Source organism: Anopheles cruzii, chromosome 2, assembly GCF_943734635.1.
Source record: "Anopheles cruzii chromosome 2, idAnoCruzAS_RS32_06, whole genome shotgun sequence".
Classification (NCBI taxonomy): Eukaryota; Metazoa; Arthropoda; class Insecta; order Diptera; family Culicidae; genus Anopheles; species Anopheles cruzii.
Genome location: NC_069144.1, coordinates 15992219 through 16005318, shown reverse-complemented (window position 1 = coordinate 16005318; position 13100 = coordinate 15992219). Strand labels below are relative to the sequence as shown.

Here is a 13100-nt window from a genome sequence, read left to right as displayed (position 1 = left end):
ACTTAACGCAAAACGAAACTTAGAAAGGCTCGATAGCGCCAGAAGTCTAGCTTATTATTTTATTTGTTTGTTCGTTTCTTCAAGTATCTACAACATCGAACATGGCTAACTCTCGTGGAAATCGGAGTGGAATTACGACAAATGGTGGACGTGCTTGCTACTGCTGCTGCTGCTGCTGCTGCTGGTACTTCAGTGGAGTGCTAGACAACGGACACACTCACTCATAAAAATCACGGTGCAAACGGATATTTGGTGTACGTGAATGGTTTATGGTGGACGCAGTGTCGGAGTTACTTTTTCGGTTCCTCCTTCGGCGACTCGGGATAGGTGTTGGGGAACCCGAGAAAGTAGTCGGCGATGCGTCCCGCTTCGCGCAACCCACTCAGCAGAGCACCGTGGACCGTGGCCGGATAGTTGCGGATCGTGTGTTCGCCGGCAAAGAATAGTCGTGGAATGTCGATCGGTTTGCTGTCATCATCGCCATCGCCGTCGTCTTCCTCTTCAGCCACGCCGGTCGTTCTCCGGCGCTGGCCACTACCGTTGTCTTGGGGCTGCTGTTGCTGTGACTGCTGTTGCGGCTGCGTTTGCTGTTGCTGCTGCGACTGACTGGCAGTCGTGCTGGTGCTCGTAGTAGTACTCTTGTCAGCATCGGGTGCTTTCGGTGTCACCGGTGCCGCCAGAAGGTCGTAATCGCTACCGGACGAGCCGATCGATACGAAGCTGTACGATCCGCGGGACCACGGGTCAGCTCGCCAGCGCGTAACAACCGTTTCCTTCGGCTGCGGGACGGCCGAATTGCCAAAGATACCCTTCAGCACCGCTATGCACCGACCTACGATTACATCGTCCGAGACGTTCTCCATGATGGCGGCCGACTGGCCAGCGACTAGAGCGAGCAGGACGGGCGATTGGGAGATGTTCCAAAACAGGAACAGCTCCCCGCGGCTGGCCGTGGTACTACCGACGTGCCCGAAGAGATTCGTGTTCGGATCCCAGAAGATACGGTCGAAGCACAGGACCACCTTGTTGAGGTTCCCGAAACCGAGCCGCCGGATGGCGGACTGTTTCCACTCAGGCAGGGGCGGATCGAAGCGGACCGTGTTGAGCTGTCGCGACTCTTCGGCGATCGCAATCTTCAGCACGCCGAGCGTCAGTGTGCACAGGACCAAGTCGGCCTTGTAGCAGACGGACGAACTGTTCGACTTAAGATCGGCCGTAACCTCGACCCCACCGGGTCGGTAGCGGATGCTGGTAACTGCCGTATTTAACCGCAAATCCAGATTCTCGGTCAGTGCGATCGGGACGCACGAGTATCCGTTCTTGACGGTGGTGTGACTTCCGATGAACTCAAAGTCATCGTCCTGATCCCAGTGCTTCAGCGACAGATTGTTCAGTGGCGTGGCGTTCGCAAACTCCAGGTTGGCAAAGTGCCAGTCGAGAATTTGCCGATCCTTCGACGACAGGTATACCTCCGACACCTGCTCGTTCTCTAGTTCCTTTATCTTGGCCTCGATTTCGGTCTGGTTCGTGCGCAACCGTTCAACCTCCTTCCACGCAAGCTGCTCTTCGCGGACGGTCATGCGCAGCTGAAACTCGTGCTCCAGGTATTTCGTTGCGGCCGCATCCACTCCGGCGCCGGCTTCCTGCCCGGCGGCTGCTGCTTGCGATCCGCCACTGCTTGGTAACGGGGTCGCTGGTATGCTTTTTGGCGGCCTGCTGTCGGTGAGTTCCTGCGTTTTCGTCTTTAAGCTCCGTATTCGGTGGAGTGTCTCCTCGAGCTGTGTTTCATTCTCAATCAATTTCTGTTGCCAGGCAATGATGCTCGAGATATGCTCTACCTGCTTCTCCTTCACGTGCTTTTCCTGCAGCTTGATAACCCACTCGAGCGCTTGCCCGAGCGAAACTGGATGATTTCCGGCGTAATTGAAGTCGAGCTGATGCGACAAATAGCTCGTGGCCTCGAGCAGCCGGTTGAACTCGCGCTCTACCATGTCGTCCTTGTGCTTCGGAACCGGTTTGCCACCTGAACCGTACAGCGGGCAGGTGCTCTTGATCGGGCACATCTCCATGCCCGTCTGCTTGCTGAGGATCGTTATCGGATTGCCCCAGATGCCGGTCACCACCATTGCGCCCAGATCGGCGGTATACGCGTTCTTACGGAACGTGGCAATGCGCCCCCCGACACGATCACGGGCCTCCAGCACAATGACGTCGAACCCAAACTGCTGCAGTTGCTGAGCGGCCGACAGTCCCGAAATTCCTGCCCCGATCACGATCACCTTGGCCAGCTTCTTGGTCGGAAGCGGTTTTAGCCGCTTGAAGATACCGAAGTTGATGAAGCCGTGACGCTCGAGAAACGCGTGCACCTTCCGTACCAGCGCCGGGTCACTGTTGAACGGTGGTTCCATCTTAAGCAACGCATTTTCCACCGTCAGCTGCACCGTCGGTTCCTCTATCCACATCTGCAGGATGCGATTGCGAACATTGAGAAAGACGCGCTGCGTCAGCAGCCCGTGTTTGGTAATTTCCGGAAAGCAAACGGCCTCCGATGCAGTCATCTTGTCCACCGGGAGCCGCGATTGAAAGGCGGCACCCTCGAGCCCTGTCATGAGCTCCTTGTACGGGTTGGCGTCCGGTTCGGTCGAAGGTTTTTCATCCGTTTCGCGGCGCTTCACTTTCGGCTGTGGCTGTGTGGGAGTGGTTTGAGGTCCTTGCGAACCATCATGCTTCAGCGGATCCGCCTTCGGAGCGGTTCCCGGTGTCTGCGGTTCTCCTTCGCAAGCACTGCCAGGACGGGCCACTTTCGCACCATTGTCACCGTACTCGACTTTCGTCTTCTTGCGCCGGCTCGTACGACGCCCTTCATCCGATTCGGATATGGCACGCCTCTTTGTGCTGACCTCCGGTGTGAGTTCACAATCCGAATCGTCACTGATTAGCGTCACCGTTTCAACGGTGGCCGCCGCCGCCGCCGCCGCCGCCGACGCTGCGGTGCTCTCGTCTTTCGTTGTTCCGGTGCTGCCCGTTGCCGACGAGCCATTCATTTTGCCCCCGGTTGTGTACGATCGCGGTCCTTGGCGTTTTTGTTTATGGCACCATGTTTGTAAACTGTACAATCAGCCGCCAAACCTTCTCACGGTAATCTCCTAAACGGCACAATGACCTCCGGCCACCGAAGGGTCACAACGAAAATCGTGTAAATACGACCGAGAAAAAAGCTTTTATTCGTCCTTGTTCTCTCGGTTGACAGATGCAAATGCAAGGTTGATTTGTTTGGAAAAATTCGATACGATGCAAAAGGAAAAAAAAAGAAAAGAGGAGAAAAAGGCTGCGTACTGTGCTGATGAAGCCTTTGTTGATTTCGTTCGCTGAAAATGGATTTTTGGGAGGTTGGCTGTAAAAAAAACTCCAAGATCGAGTCATCGTAAGGGTTACTTTTCTTTTATTTTGTGTGGACTTAAATTATTTTGCCTTCACAGTTGAAAATCGTTTGACGGTTGTCCTACACACCTTGACGCTGTTCGCGCCTCTAGCAACCTCGTGAAATGGTGAGTCACAAGTGACAGCTGCAATGGGGGCAAATTTTGTTCTGCGTTGCTGAAAGAAATCACGCAGCAATCTACGAATTTACGAGTGGAACAAGTGGTTTTGTGCTGTCGCTGCAGAAATACAACCTCGCATGCCATACTTAAGCGCGTGCCGTTTTCCATATTTTACTATAGTAGTGTACGGCGCCGATGCTTGTGGCCAAATTCGATTGCACGCGTTTTCAGGGCACAATGGAGGACAAGGGTGAAGCATCGGCAACAGTGCTGGGAGATAACAAGCAGCAGCAACCTTCCCCCAAGAGTATTGACCTTCCGGAAGGGCTCATACTGGTAAGCAGCAGCAGTGACGATGGTTCGCAGGATGAAGACCACGAGGAAGGGGAGATTCCGGATGAGGACGGCGTGGAGGAAGAAAAAGAGAACGTCAGAGGGAGGACGTCCAGGCGTGTCCAACACGATCTGGAAGACATAAGCTCGGAGGAAGAGTCGAACATACGCGAACGCCTAGCGGAACTGGTGGCCATGAACAAAGAATTGAAAATGATCGCACACATGAATAACTACAGTAAGTGTGTGGGGCCGCGTTTGGGTAACCCTTCGATTGTGCTGACAACGGTGCCTTTTTCCGTAGGTTTTCTTAGCAAAGCCGATGGCAAAGACATTTACTATAACCAACATAACCAACACGCGCGTCGCCGTAAAGAGGGTAAATCTTCCACACCGACCAGCAAACCGAGCAGCCGACGACAAACCGTCCGACGCGAGCGTTTGATAACCTCAAAACGGCACAGCGAAAAAAGGAAAGACCGGCAATCGAAGCAGGACCGACGGAATGCCCACCGGCGTCACAAACGGCGGAAGTGCGTATCCCCGGCAACCACTCCTTTGCAACGTTCGACGTTTGCGGTAGAAACGTCCGAATCGGAGTGCGAGTTTAGTTACGATCGCGAGTTCCTCGCCTGCTCCATCGACAATGGTAGAAAACGGAGGCTGCATCTGAATGAAAATGCACTCAAGCGCAAACTGCTGTTGCCGCTGAATGGGGGAAAGACGGAGAAGAGCAGGCGAGAAGGGGTAAAACACAACGATGTGGTGCCGATGGTGACGATCGATTCTTCGGCCAGCGATCAAGGAACACCAGAACCGTTTGTCGTCGATGATGACGACGACGACGGGGATGAAGAGGAACTGCAGTTACGGTTGCTGGCATTGCGTACGAAACCCATCGTGAAAGAAGCGTGTTTGGACGAAATCTTTGACGACTATCAAGTGCCATCTCCACCGCCTCCGCCAATCATCAGCGGCGACGGACAGGACGGATCGGAAAATTGTCCCGACAATCACTTTGCCCCGCTCGAGCGGTTAGGGTCCGAAGAGCGCGAGTTACGAATGATTGCTCTGAAGTCGGCGTATACCAAGAAACATGAGGCTCGATTACGGCTGAAGGGGTTTGGGAAAGAGAGTGAACGGCCGTACTCCCCGAGTGATAATCTAGTGCTATCGCCAGTTGACGAAATACCACCGATCTACGACGAGTTGGACAATGGCTTGTTCAGCGATGGAAATGGCTCGGCAGGGGAGGCACTGCGTCCGCTCGAGGACACTGATGACAATGGCAACGATATGGAAATCAGTCCCGCCGACAGCCCAGCTCGGTGGCCAATCCCCAACGAGACAACGGAAGATTCGCAGCTACCGATTGATATGGAGTTGGCAAGTAGCGACCCGAGCAGCGAATTACCATCGGAAAGTATTGTTTTTGCATCCGAATCTCTCACTGATCGCGCGAAAGTTCAGAGCCCACCGATGACGCCCGACTCGATGGGAGAAGCTGAGGCGGACGCATTGCGACACTTTTTGTTGTCCAAAATGCGCCAAAAACAAAAGGACACGGCTTTCGTGGAAACGCAAGCTGAAGTGTCCTCTGAAGTTCCCATGGAATTGGAACAACCTGTTCCGCTGGCAGACGAAATGGATAAACAATCACCTCTAGCAACACTGACGAATGTGCTTCCGGATGAAACGTCTTCAGCACAAAACGTTAAATCCACATCTCCAAAGACGGGCAACTCCAATTTGATAACGCTCGTCAATCGAAAGATGGTACGAAAGAGGCGTAAAAAGTCGCTTTCCGTTGCCACTGGGCCAGGGAATACTAGCATAGATATCGTGGGGGGTCCAAAGAATGTCACAGGAACTACGGCAACTGACGACGCGAAGCAACCGCAGTCCGAGACGAGCACCGTTGTCCCGAAGCCGCAGGTTGTGCGAACACAAAAACTGCTGAACAATCAGAACAAACTGATAAACCTCAATCACACAATATCGCCATCGCCACCGTTGCTTTCAGCGACGGCCTTTGCGATCGTTCGGACGGAGTCACCGAAAGAGTGGACAAACGTAGAAACGTTCGTTTCGCGCCCCGTGTCGAGAATGGTCATTCAGCTCGGTAATTCTGATTCCGATTCGGAAGTAGATTTTGGATCTCCTTCGCCAAGCAAGACGTCGGATGGCGTGGCAGTTGCGGCTCTACCAACTCGCAATGCACCGGCACCGGGTCCTGCCTTTGAGCAGCAACTGGATCGCTTTTTGCGCAGCGTCCGAAGCAAAACCGTCAGCAATCCTGTTCCGACCACAGACGACGCAAAAGAGGGCCCCGAATGTTCCGGCTTGAACGCATCGACTGACAACTCGGAAGCTTCCAGGCAGCAGCTGATGGTGAAGAAAATGCAGTCGATTCCTGCCGACGTGACGGCCACAGTGGCAACATCAGCGGTAAGTTTGTCTTTGTTTGTTTCTCTTACGTTGCTGAAATGTATTTCGTATTGTTCTTTTCGCTGAGCCAGGCTGTAAAACATCTTCCAAAATCCGCCCAATTGGAATACACAAGACTGATCGCACGAATGGCGCAGCTAGAGCGTCAAAAGAACGCAAGACAGCGCAGGTTATCGGCGAAAAATGGCAAGGAAGCCTTGGTTCGTGCTCCCACCGATAATGGCACCAATGTGCAGCAGCAGAGTCATTCGGATGCTATACCTGCCGAAAAGCCCGCAACTAATGCCTCTTCCGAGACGATTACGCAACAATCGAACACTCAAAGTGACCCCGTTGATCGTCCCAACAAACAACCAGCGGTCGTTCTAAGCCCCGGGAAGAGGAAGGCGGCTCCGTTGATCGAAGGGACTGTAGGAAGCGCAGCCGAAATACAAGATCCGGTTCTGCGCAAGCTACACCAAATCAAAAGTCGCCTGCCGACAATTTCGAAGGAAGGTCGCAGTCGGTTGCTGTTGACCACCGAGAGGCATCTGGCGAAGCACAGGTAGAAGACCATCTTGTGATAAAGGCACTTACATAATTTCTGTTTGGCATGTTGCAATTCTTGGTCTCTTTCCCAATTCCAGTGACTTTTTTTTGCGCCAGCTCGAGCAACACAATACAATGCTCGTGGAGGTGCAGCAGGAGCGTCACGAAATGTTTCAACTCGAGAACCGCATCGAGCTTATGCGTGAAAAGCTTGCAGCGCTGGAACGGGCACACGATGATCGTCGGAAGCGCTCGTTCGAATCGTTCACCAGTGTACAGACCTCACACCGAAGGATCGTAGCCGACCGGAAGCGATCGGTCGAGTTGGCGCGGGTGTGCGTTACCATCGGTCGATTGGTCCTTGGGGACGCGTATCAGTAAGTGTGTGGAATGTGAACGCATTCCCAAATTTTGTTTATCATAGGAATCGGCAACTGTCGGCAAGGGGGCCACGTTACACGTTTGATAACAACAACAACCCTCGTTTGAATCCGGATTTCCCCGTTTTCCCCTCATTTCGCACCCATCTGTTTCTCTAGACCGCCATCGGCGTCCGCAGAGGCCCATCTTCAGGAGCAACTGCGCATTCTGGTGAACGAAACAAAGCAATTGAAGTTCATTCGCAAGCCTTCGTTGGAAGAATTTAAAAACCGAATTTTGGCCACTCGAAGGACGGTTCTGGTTGCGGAAAGCGTTCGTGCTGAGAGCGCACCTGTTGTTGAACCAGAACCAGATGACACACAAAAAACTGAATCTGACCCGTTGCAGACGCCACCGATGGCCGAAGCACAGGGTAAATCATTTGGTTCACAAGAATTAGAGTCACAGGCGCACCAGCCTGAACCTTCTACGGGGACTATCAATCAGGACGTATTTGCGAGTCCTGAACGACCCCGTGATGAAGAGCTACCTCAAAGTGACACAGAAGTCCCGGCGGAAACAGAACCGATGGTAATCGGTCATGTTGAGCCAACGATAAACGAATCAAATACTTCCCACGAGGCGGCGAATGAGCCGAATGCTTCCACCAGTGAATGTACGGTTAACGATGTCGAGCAGAACTTAACCAACCGACCAGAGGTTGTCGAAAGCATGCCAGGGAAGTCGGTGCATGGGAGTGAAGACGGGTTCAGTGAACCGATGCGCTTTACAGAGTACAAATCGCCGCTGGTGTCACTCAAACAGCCAGGGTAAGTCAGCGCTACCTGCTCTGTGGCCTGTTCTGCATCAAAAATGTTCAGTTGCATTAAAGCATATCTTTATCTCCATTCCTTCCAATTCCTCTCCTGCGTTCATCCACAATCCGTTCCCGTGCTTCGTCATTGTGATCTTCCATTGTTGGTGGATCAATGTCGTTCCTACTCATTCGATCATTTCCGCACCGGATTTTCCTTGTGCACTGTTTCTCTCCCTGTTTGTTTCTTCCTCTCGTTCTCTCTTTCTCTATATGGTTCTTAGTGCTCCAAACACCACTCCCAATGGGATTCTCTGTCCGTACGAGCTCGATGGTCAGTGTGTAGATCGGGACTGCAAATTCGACCACCTCCGACAGCCGTGACCGGGTGGGTGAAGATTTCTCGAAGCTTTATGGGGATGGATTCCAGGCCCAGGCGATGAAAATGCTCCTGCGTGCGTGCCATTTCTCCGTTTTCCATCTTCTCCCGCCCCATTCCATCTTCCTCCATCCTTTTCTGCACAACCTCACCTGTTACGTTACGTGGGCCAAGGGTTGACGAAGGTTCGCATTCGTGCCCACGGGGGCGAATGTGTCCAGGCCACTGCTTCGGGACGGGAAAAGTGCATTTAAGTAGGTAAGTTATCTCGTCGAGTTGAGTTTTCGTTTTTTTTTCAATCCTTCGCCAACGTCAGTGGTTAAACCGTTTCACATCTCGGGAAAAAGCTCGTGAAAGTGTTATGTCCGCGCAATGGTGTGACGAACAGTAGCGCACTGAATACGGAACCTGTTGCCTGTTCGCTGTCCGCCCGTCCGACCTGTCCGACCAGTCGTGCAGTTCATTAAGTTCCTCGTAAAATGGTGTTAGTAAGCGACGGATTTCGACGACGACGGAAACAATATTTGAAAAAGTGATAATGAAAGCTGCTGCCGAACGGCGGCAAATCATCGTCGATTCAATGTGCTTAAGCAAGTGCCGTCGCCGGGGCGGCGCCCTGTTGGTTATTGTTGGTAGTTTGTGTGAGCCGAAACGAACGAAAAGTACAAAATTCTTATTAGGCGCATTTGTCTACATTTCTGCGCGTTGGGTCTGCCATATACTCGTAGTAACTATCATTTCGTTCAACTAATATGCAACCAGAAGCAAAAATAAGCGGAAATTTACGCAAAACAAAATTCATTCAAAGTTTTCATTAAATAGTTTAATCATTTTTTCTTGGGTTTGCCGGCCGTGTGCTGGAGCAGCGTTTTGTTCCGTGTTTTCGTGCTTCTTCTTCAACGTTTTGCAGTGTTCTTTTTATTACTATGATCATTGTTTTCCATTCCTCTAAATATTCTTTTACTTTCTAGTCCCTCCACGTTTTCGAGGGACACAGTGATAAAAGTGACAAGTCGAACAAATCATGAATTACCACGGAATGTATATTTAAGCTAGAGCAGCTGGGGAGAGAACAATGCATACCGAAAAAACAAAGAGCAACGAATAGTAATAAAATGAAAATTGAATAAAAATCATGCAAATGATTTGTCCACTGGGTTTGCCACAACGGCTAAGAAAGAACTGACAGAACCGCTCAGGTATTGTGTCACAAATTGCATAACTAATTGCTCAACAATTAATTGAAATTCTACATCAATTATCCAGCCTCGTCCGGTCCCTGAAGCCAAGGAAAGCGGCGGGTTTACCGGAGCTTATCGGTTCCGAGAGCGTCGTGGAAGTTTGCCGTGGGACGTACACGAAAGAAAAATAAGAGTTGGCAATGGCAGCGGCGAAACAAACTTCAAAGTTTGCGCAAGCTGAAATTAATGAGTTCTTATCAAAATATTTGATTTATGCTTCGAAGCGAAAGATAAAGCGATCATCTCGTAGCGTGCACCCACCATGTGGGCTGGGCAGAGAAAGTTAGAGCAAGAAATCAAGCCACGGCGAAGATCCTTGCGGGCGATGGAGAAAAATTCAAGTTCAGTGGAAAGTAAGAAAGAAAAAACAGAAATAAATATAGGAAAAATAACGCAAATTTGAGAAGAATCGTTTTGCAGTGGAAAGACATCGGGAAACCCGAAGCAAAGTGGCTGAAAGACGGAAATTAAAGAAAACAAATGCAAAAGCGAGGAGAGCAATGGTCAGTCGCGGCGCGCGATAGAAGGCGAGTTAAAAAATTTGGTTGTTCGAAGATTGTTTGCTCCGAGCGCTCGAGTAGCGCTCTGAGGTTGTGTTTGCTGAGATGGCGCAGGAAAATGGAAAAGTTTTCCATCGGGCACCGTTGCTACGGGCACCAGCCGAGCGATGCTGCTGCTGCTGCTGCCCGCCGGTGCCACCTACCTACCTTTGGTGCGTCCAGTTCAGTGACCACCACGAGGGCGGGCCAGTTCGGGTAAGTTGGTGTTTTCCTCTCGCCGTATTTTGCTTTTTCTCTCTTTCTTTTCTTGTTCCACGCAACGCCACGCGAAAGCCCGACCCGGCTGAACGGAAGAGCGAAATTAAAAGTGCTCCGGGTGGAAAAGTTTTGCTGGGCGACGAGCAAATTTCTGTTTGAATTGATTTCGGTAAACAACAAATTTATTTACACCGCGCACACGGCTAGTAGAAAAGTCCCGCCTCCATTGGCGGCCTCAGATTGGTGGCCTCGGGGCGCTCGCCAAAGCGGAAGCCAAAGGACGACGTTGGGCGATGAGAGTCTGATGATTGGAAGCAGCGCCCGGTGTGGAGCCGCAGCCAACCTCGACCGTTGCTAAAGTTGAACACTTTTGGGGGCACCACAATTGTGGCCGCGGCAAGCAGCAATGGACGCTTCGCTAAACGCGTGGCTGCGCCTGGCGTTGAAGTTTTTGATGGATGCATTCGACCGTGGCCAGCTCCGGTGGGCGATCGCTGACACATCGGCACATCGTTTGATTTGTGCCGGCCGCTGGGTACATGTCGGTGACGTTTTCGGTCGGGTGTGCAAATTCGGGGCTGCCGTTTCGACAGGCAGAAGCTTTAAACTTTTCCCAAACAGCCAGCAAACGAACCCCGCGAACGGTTGTGGCATGTTTTCGGGACGTCAATAATGAGCTTCCCTCCCCAGTGCTAATGCGTGGTTCTGAAAGAGCTCGCCGACTTCACCGGCGATTCTAATTCATCATCGGCCCAGAAGTTGATGCTGGAAAATCAGCTTCGGAGGTTGCGAAGCGCGTCGGCCATTGTTTACCAGTTTCCGCGCGAAAGTGATTGATGCACAAAATGAAGGGCGTCCCGAAAAGCGATTGACACTTATTGTGCACGATGCCTTCAGAGTTTGCTGGATGCTAAGCTTTCCAACTTTCAATCGACCTTCTCAACGTCCTTCGAAGCCGGGATTGTTTGTCGGTAACTATGGTAGCAATTAAAATTAGCAACATTTGGCCCATGGCTGCCCATCCGAATCGAAAAGTTTCTTTCCGTTGTTTGCCGCGAATCAACCGAGTATCAGGGGTTTGTTTGGTGAGCGATTTGAATAATAAGATTTACTTCGCCCGGTCGGCCGCCATCGATAAACAAAGCGGTCGCGGTCGCGAAATGATGCGCCCGTGCTGTGTGTCCTTTGGCCGTTCTCGGCTACACCGAGTGTAATCAAAAATTAAAATTTCTCTTCATCTTCGACAATCGTTTTATCGTTTAGGTTTTCGGTTGTGTCGGACTAAAGGCGCACCAACGTGTGTTTTATTATAGAAACATGTTCCGAAAAATTGCGCCTCCATCACACTCCGCACTGTAAGAAAATTCTCGGAACACGCACTAGAATAGCATTCTTGTTGGGCGCGCGCCCTGCAGCACGTGGTTCATGGCCTGTCCAATCAGTGAAATCGCTCGGTTGGCCAAGCTAGCCAAGTTTAGGCGTGTACCCAGCGCGTTCGTGTGCATTCGTCCTAAGATTCGTCTAGTTGTTTGGGGCGCTTTTTTAGATTCAAGGCAAAACATTCGCTAATTTGCTCAGCTTATCTTTCCCACTCTCCGCAGATTGACGAAATGGCCCTAGGACGGACTTGCCCGGTGGAAATCCGGTCGAAGATGGCAGACCTGTGCTGGCCGTGGGGTGCCTGCTCTCTTGAGATAATAATGAAATAAACAAATCAAAAATCTTAAATGCAAATTATCCTCTCACGTTGACGGGGCCCCGGCTCATCTAAGTGGGCGGGCTTGGCTCGGCACGAAAAGGAAAATCTACCGCCCGTCCATTGAGCCGTTTGATCGTTGCCACGAGCAACGGTGCTGGGTCAGTGTGACTGTTTCGAACTTTTCGGACGATTCTGGCATTCCGAAGTGGTCCGCAAAATAAGGAAAGCAGATCGATTTAACCTAAAGACGTTGTGTTCTGTTTTTTTTGTGTTTTTTTCACCAGCAAGTCCAATTGCAGGTGAGCTTCGACGTCCAGAGCAGAATATATTTTAATTTCGGTGAGTAAATATTGTTTGAAATGGTTGAATCGGAACGGATTTTAAGACGTTTCGTGCGGGCGCCACGAGTGCTACCTACGGGGCCACACTTTTGTGCAACTTCCGGCTGCTTCTTCTGGCGGCAGCGACGACGGCGGCGGTGGCGGCGGAATAAAATAATGAAGGTATTATTTGTTCGGATTTTTTTTAAAACGGCCTTTCTTTCGGCTTTTCATCCCACTCGCCGGACCTTTCGCCAGAGTGGCCCACAGAGTGGGAGTGGGACATAAAAGCGAAGCGAATGGAACATTAAAAGCGGCATCATATGACGCCGGGGCCGGGCCGGGCGCGCGATAGAATAATGCCGAAAATTAGTTCACTTCGGTGGCGCGCGGCCCTGCCGAGTCTCAGCTGGCAGCGGAACGTCATTTCGGTTCCATTATCTCGTTTTAACTCGCGCCCTGCTGGTGGCGGCGGTCCTGCCGGTGATCCTGCGCCGTGATGATAGGCAGTTAGGCAGGGACGCAGTCCGTCCGTCACCGGTCGTCGAGTCAGCCCGGGTCTGTTTCGAAGAAAAAGGAGTTTTGTGGAACAAGTTCGGCGCGAAATGGCGCAAGAAAAGTCATTAAATGCCTCCGCCCACCGCCCAAAAACAGGTGGTTCGGGCGTAGCGAAGGAAA

At 51.6% G+C, this 13100-nt stretch overlaps 2 protein-coding genes across 2 annotated transcripts; one reads left to right on the top strand and one right to left on the bottom strand.

Annotated features, from left to right (window-relative positions):
- Nucleotides 1-107: 107 nt before the first annotated feature.
- On the bottom strand, nt 108-3044 carry LOC128278533 (possible lysine-specific histone demethylase 1). The gene has a single exon (XM_053017262.1). It carries the CDS (start codon nt 3042-3044, stop codon nt 291-293), a length of 2754 nt encoding a protein of 917 aa, XP_052873222.1. The 3' UTR covers nt 108-290.
- Nucleotides 3045-3779: 735 nt separating this feature from the next.
- Nucleotides 3780-9118, top strand: LOC128278532 (uncharacterized). The gene is made up of 10 exons (XM_053017261.1): nt 3780-4113; nt 4180-4314; nt 4459-4788; nt 4915-5298; nt 5341-6323; nt 6395-6867; nt 6950-7228; nt 7391-7544; nt 7620-7802; nt 7930-9118. Exons 1-10 carry the CDS (start codon nt 3780-3782, stop codon nt 8407-8409), a joined length of 3735 nt encoding a protein of 1244 aa, XP_052873221.1. The 3' UTR covers nt 8410-9118.
- The last annotated feature ends 3982 nt before the right edge of the window (nt 9119-13100 follow it).

What these genes read in the sequence shown, in the direction of transcription:
- LOC128278533 (XM_053017262.1), bottom strand. Translation starts at nt 3,044, where the DNA reads ATGAATGGCTCGTCGGCAACGGGCAGCACCGGAACAACGAAAGACGAG.
- LOC128278532 (XM_053017261.1), top strand. Translation starts at nt 3,780, where the DNA reads ATGGAGGACAAGGGTGAAGCATCGGCAACAGTGCTGGGAGATAACAAG. An exon ending in CCACAGTGGCAACATCAGCG is followed by an intron (nt 6,324 to 6,394) that starts GTAAGTTTGTCT and finishes TCGCTGAGCCAG; the next exon opens with GCTGTAAAACATCTTCCAAA. An exon ending in CGGCGGAAACAGAACCGATG is followed by an intron (nt 7,803 to 7,929) that starts GTAATCGGTCAT and finishes CCAACCGACCAG; the next exon opens with AGGTTGTCGAAAGCATGCCA.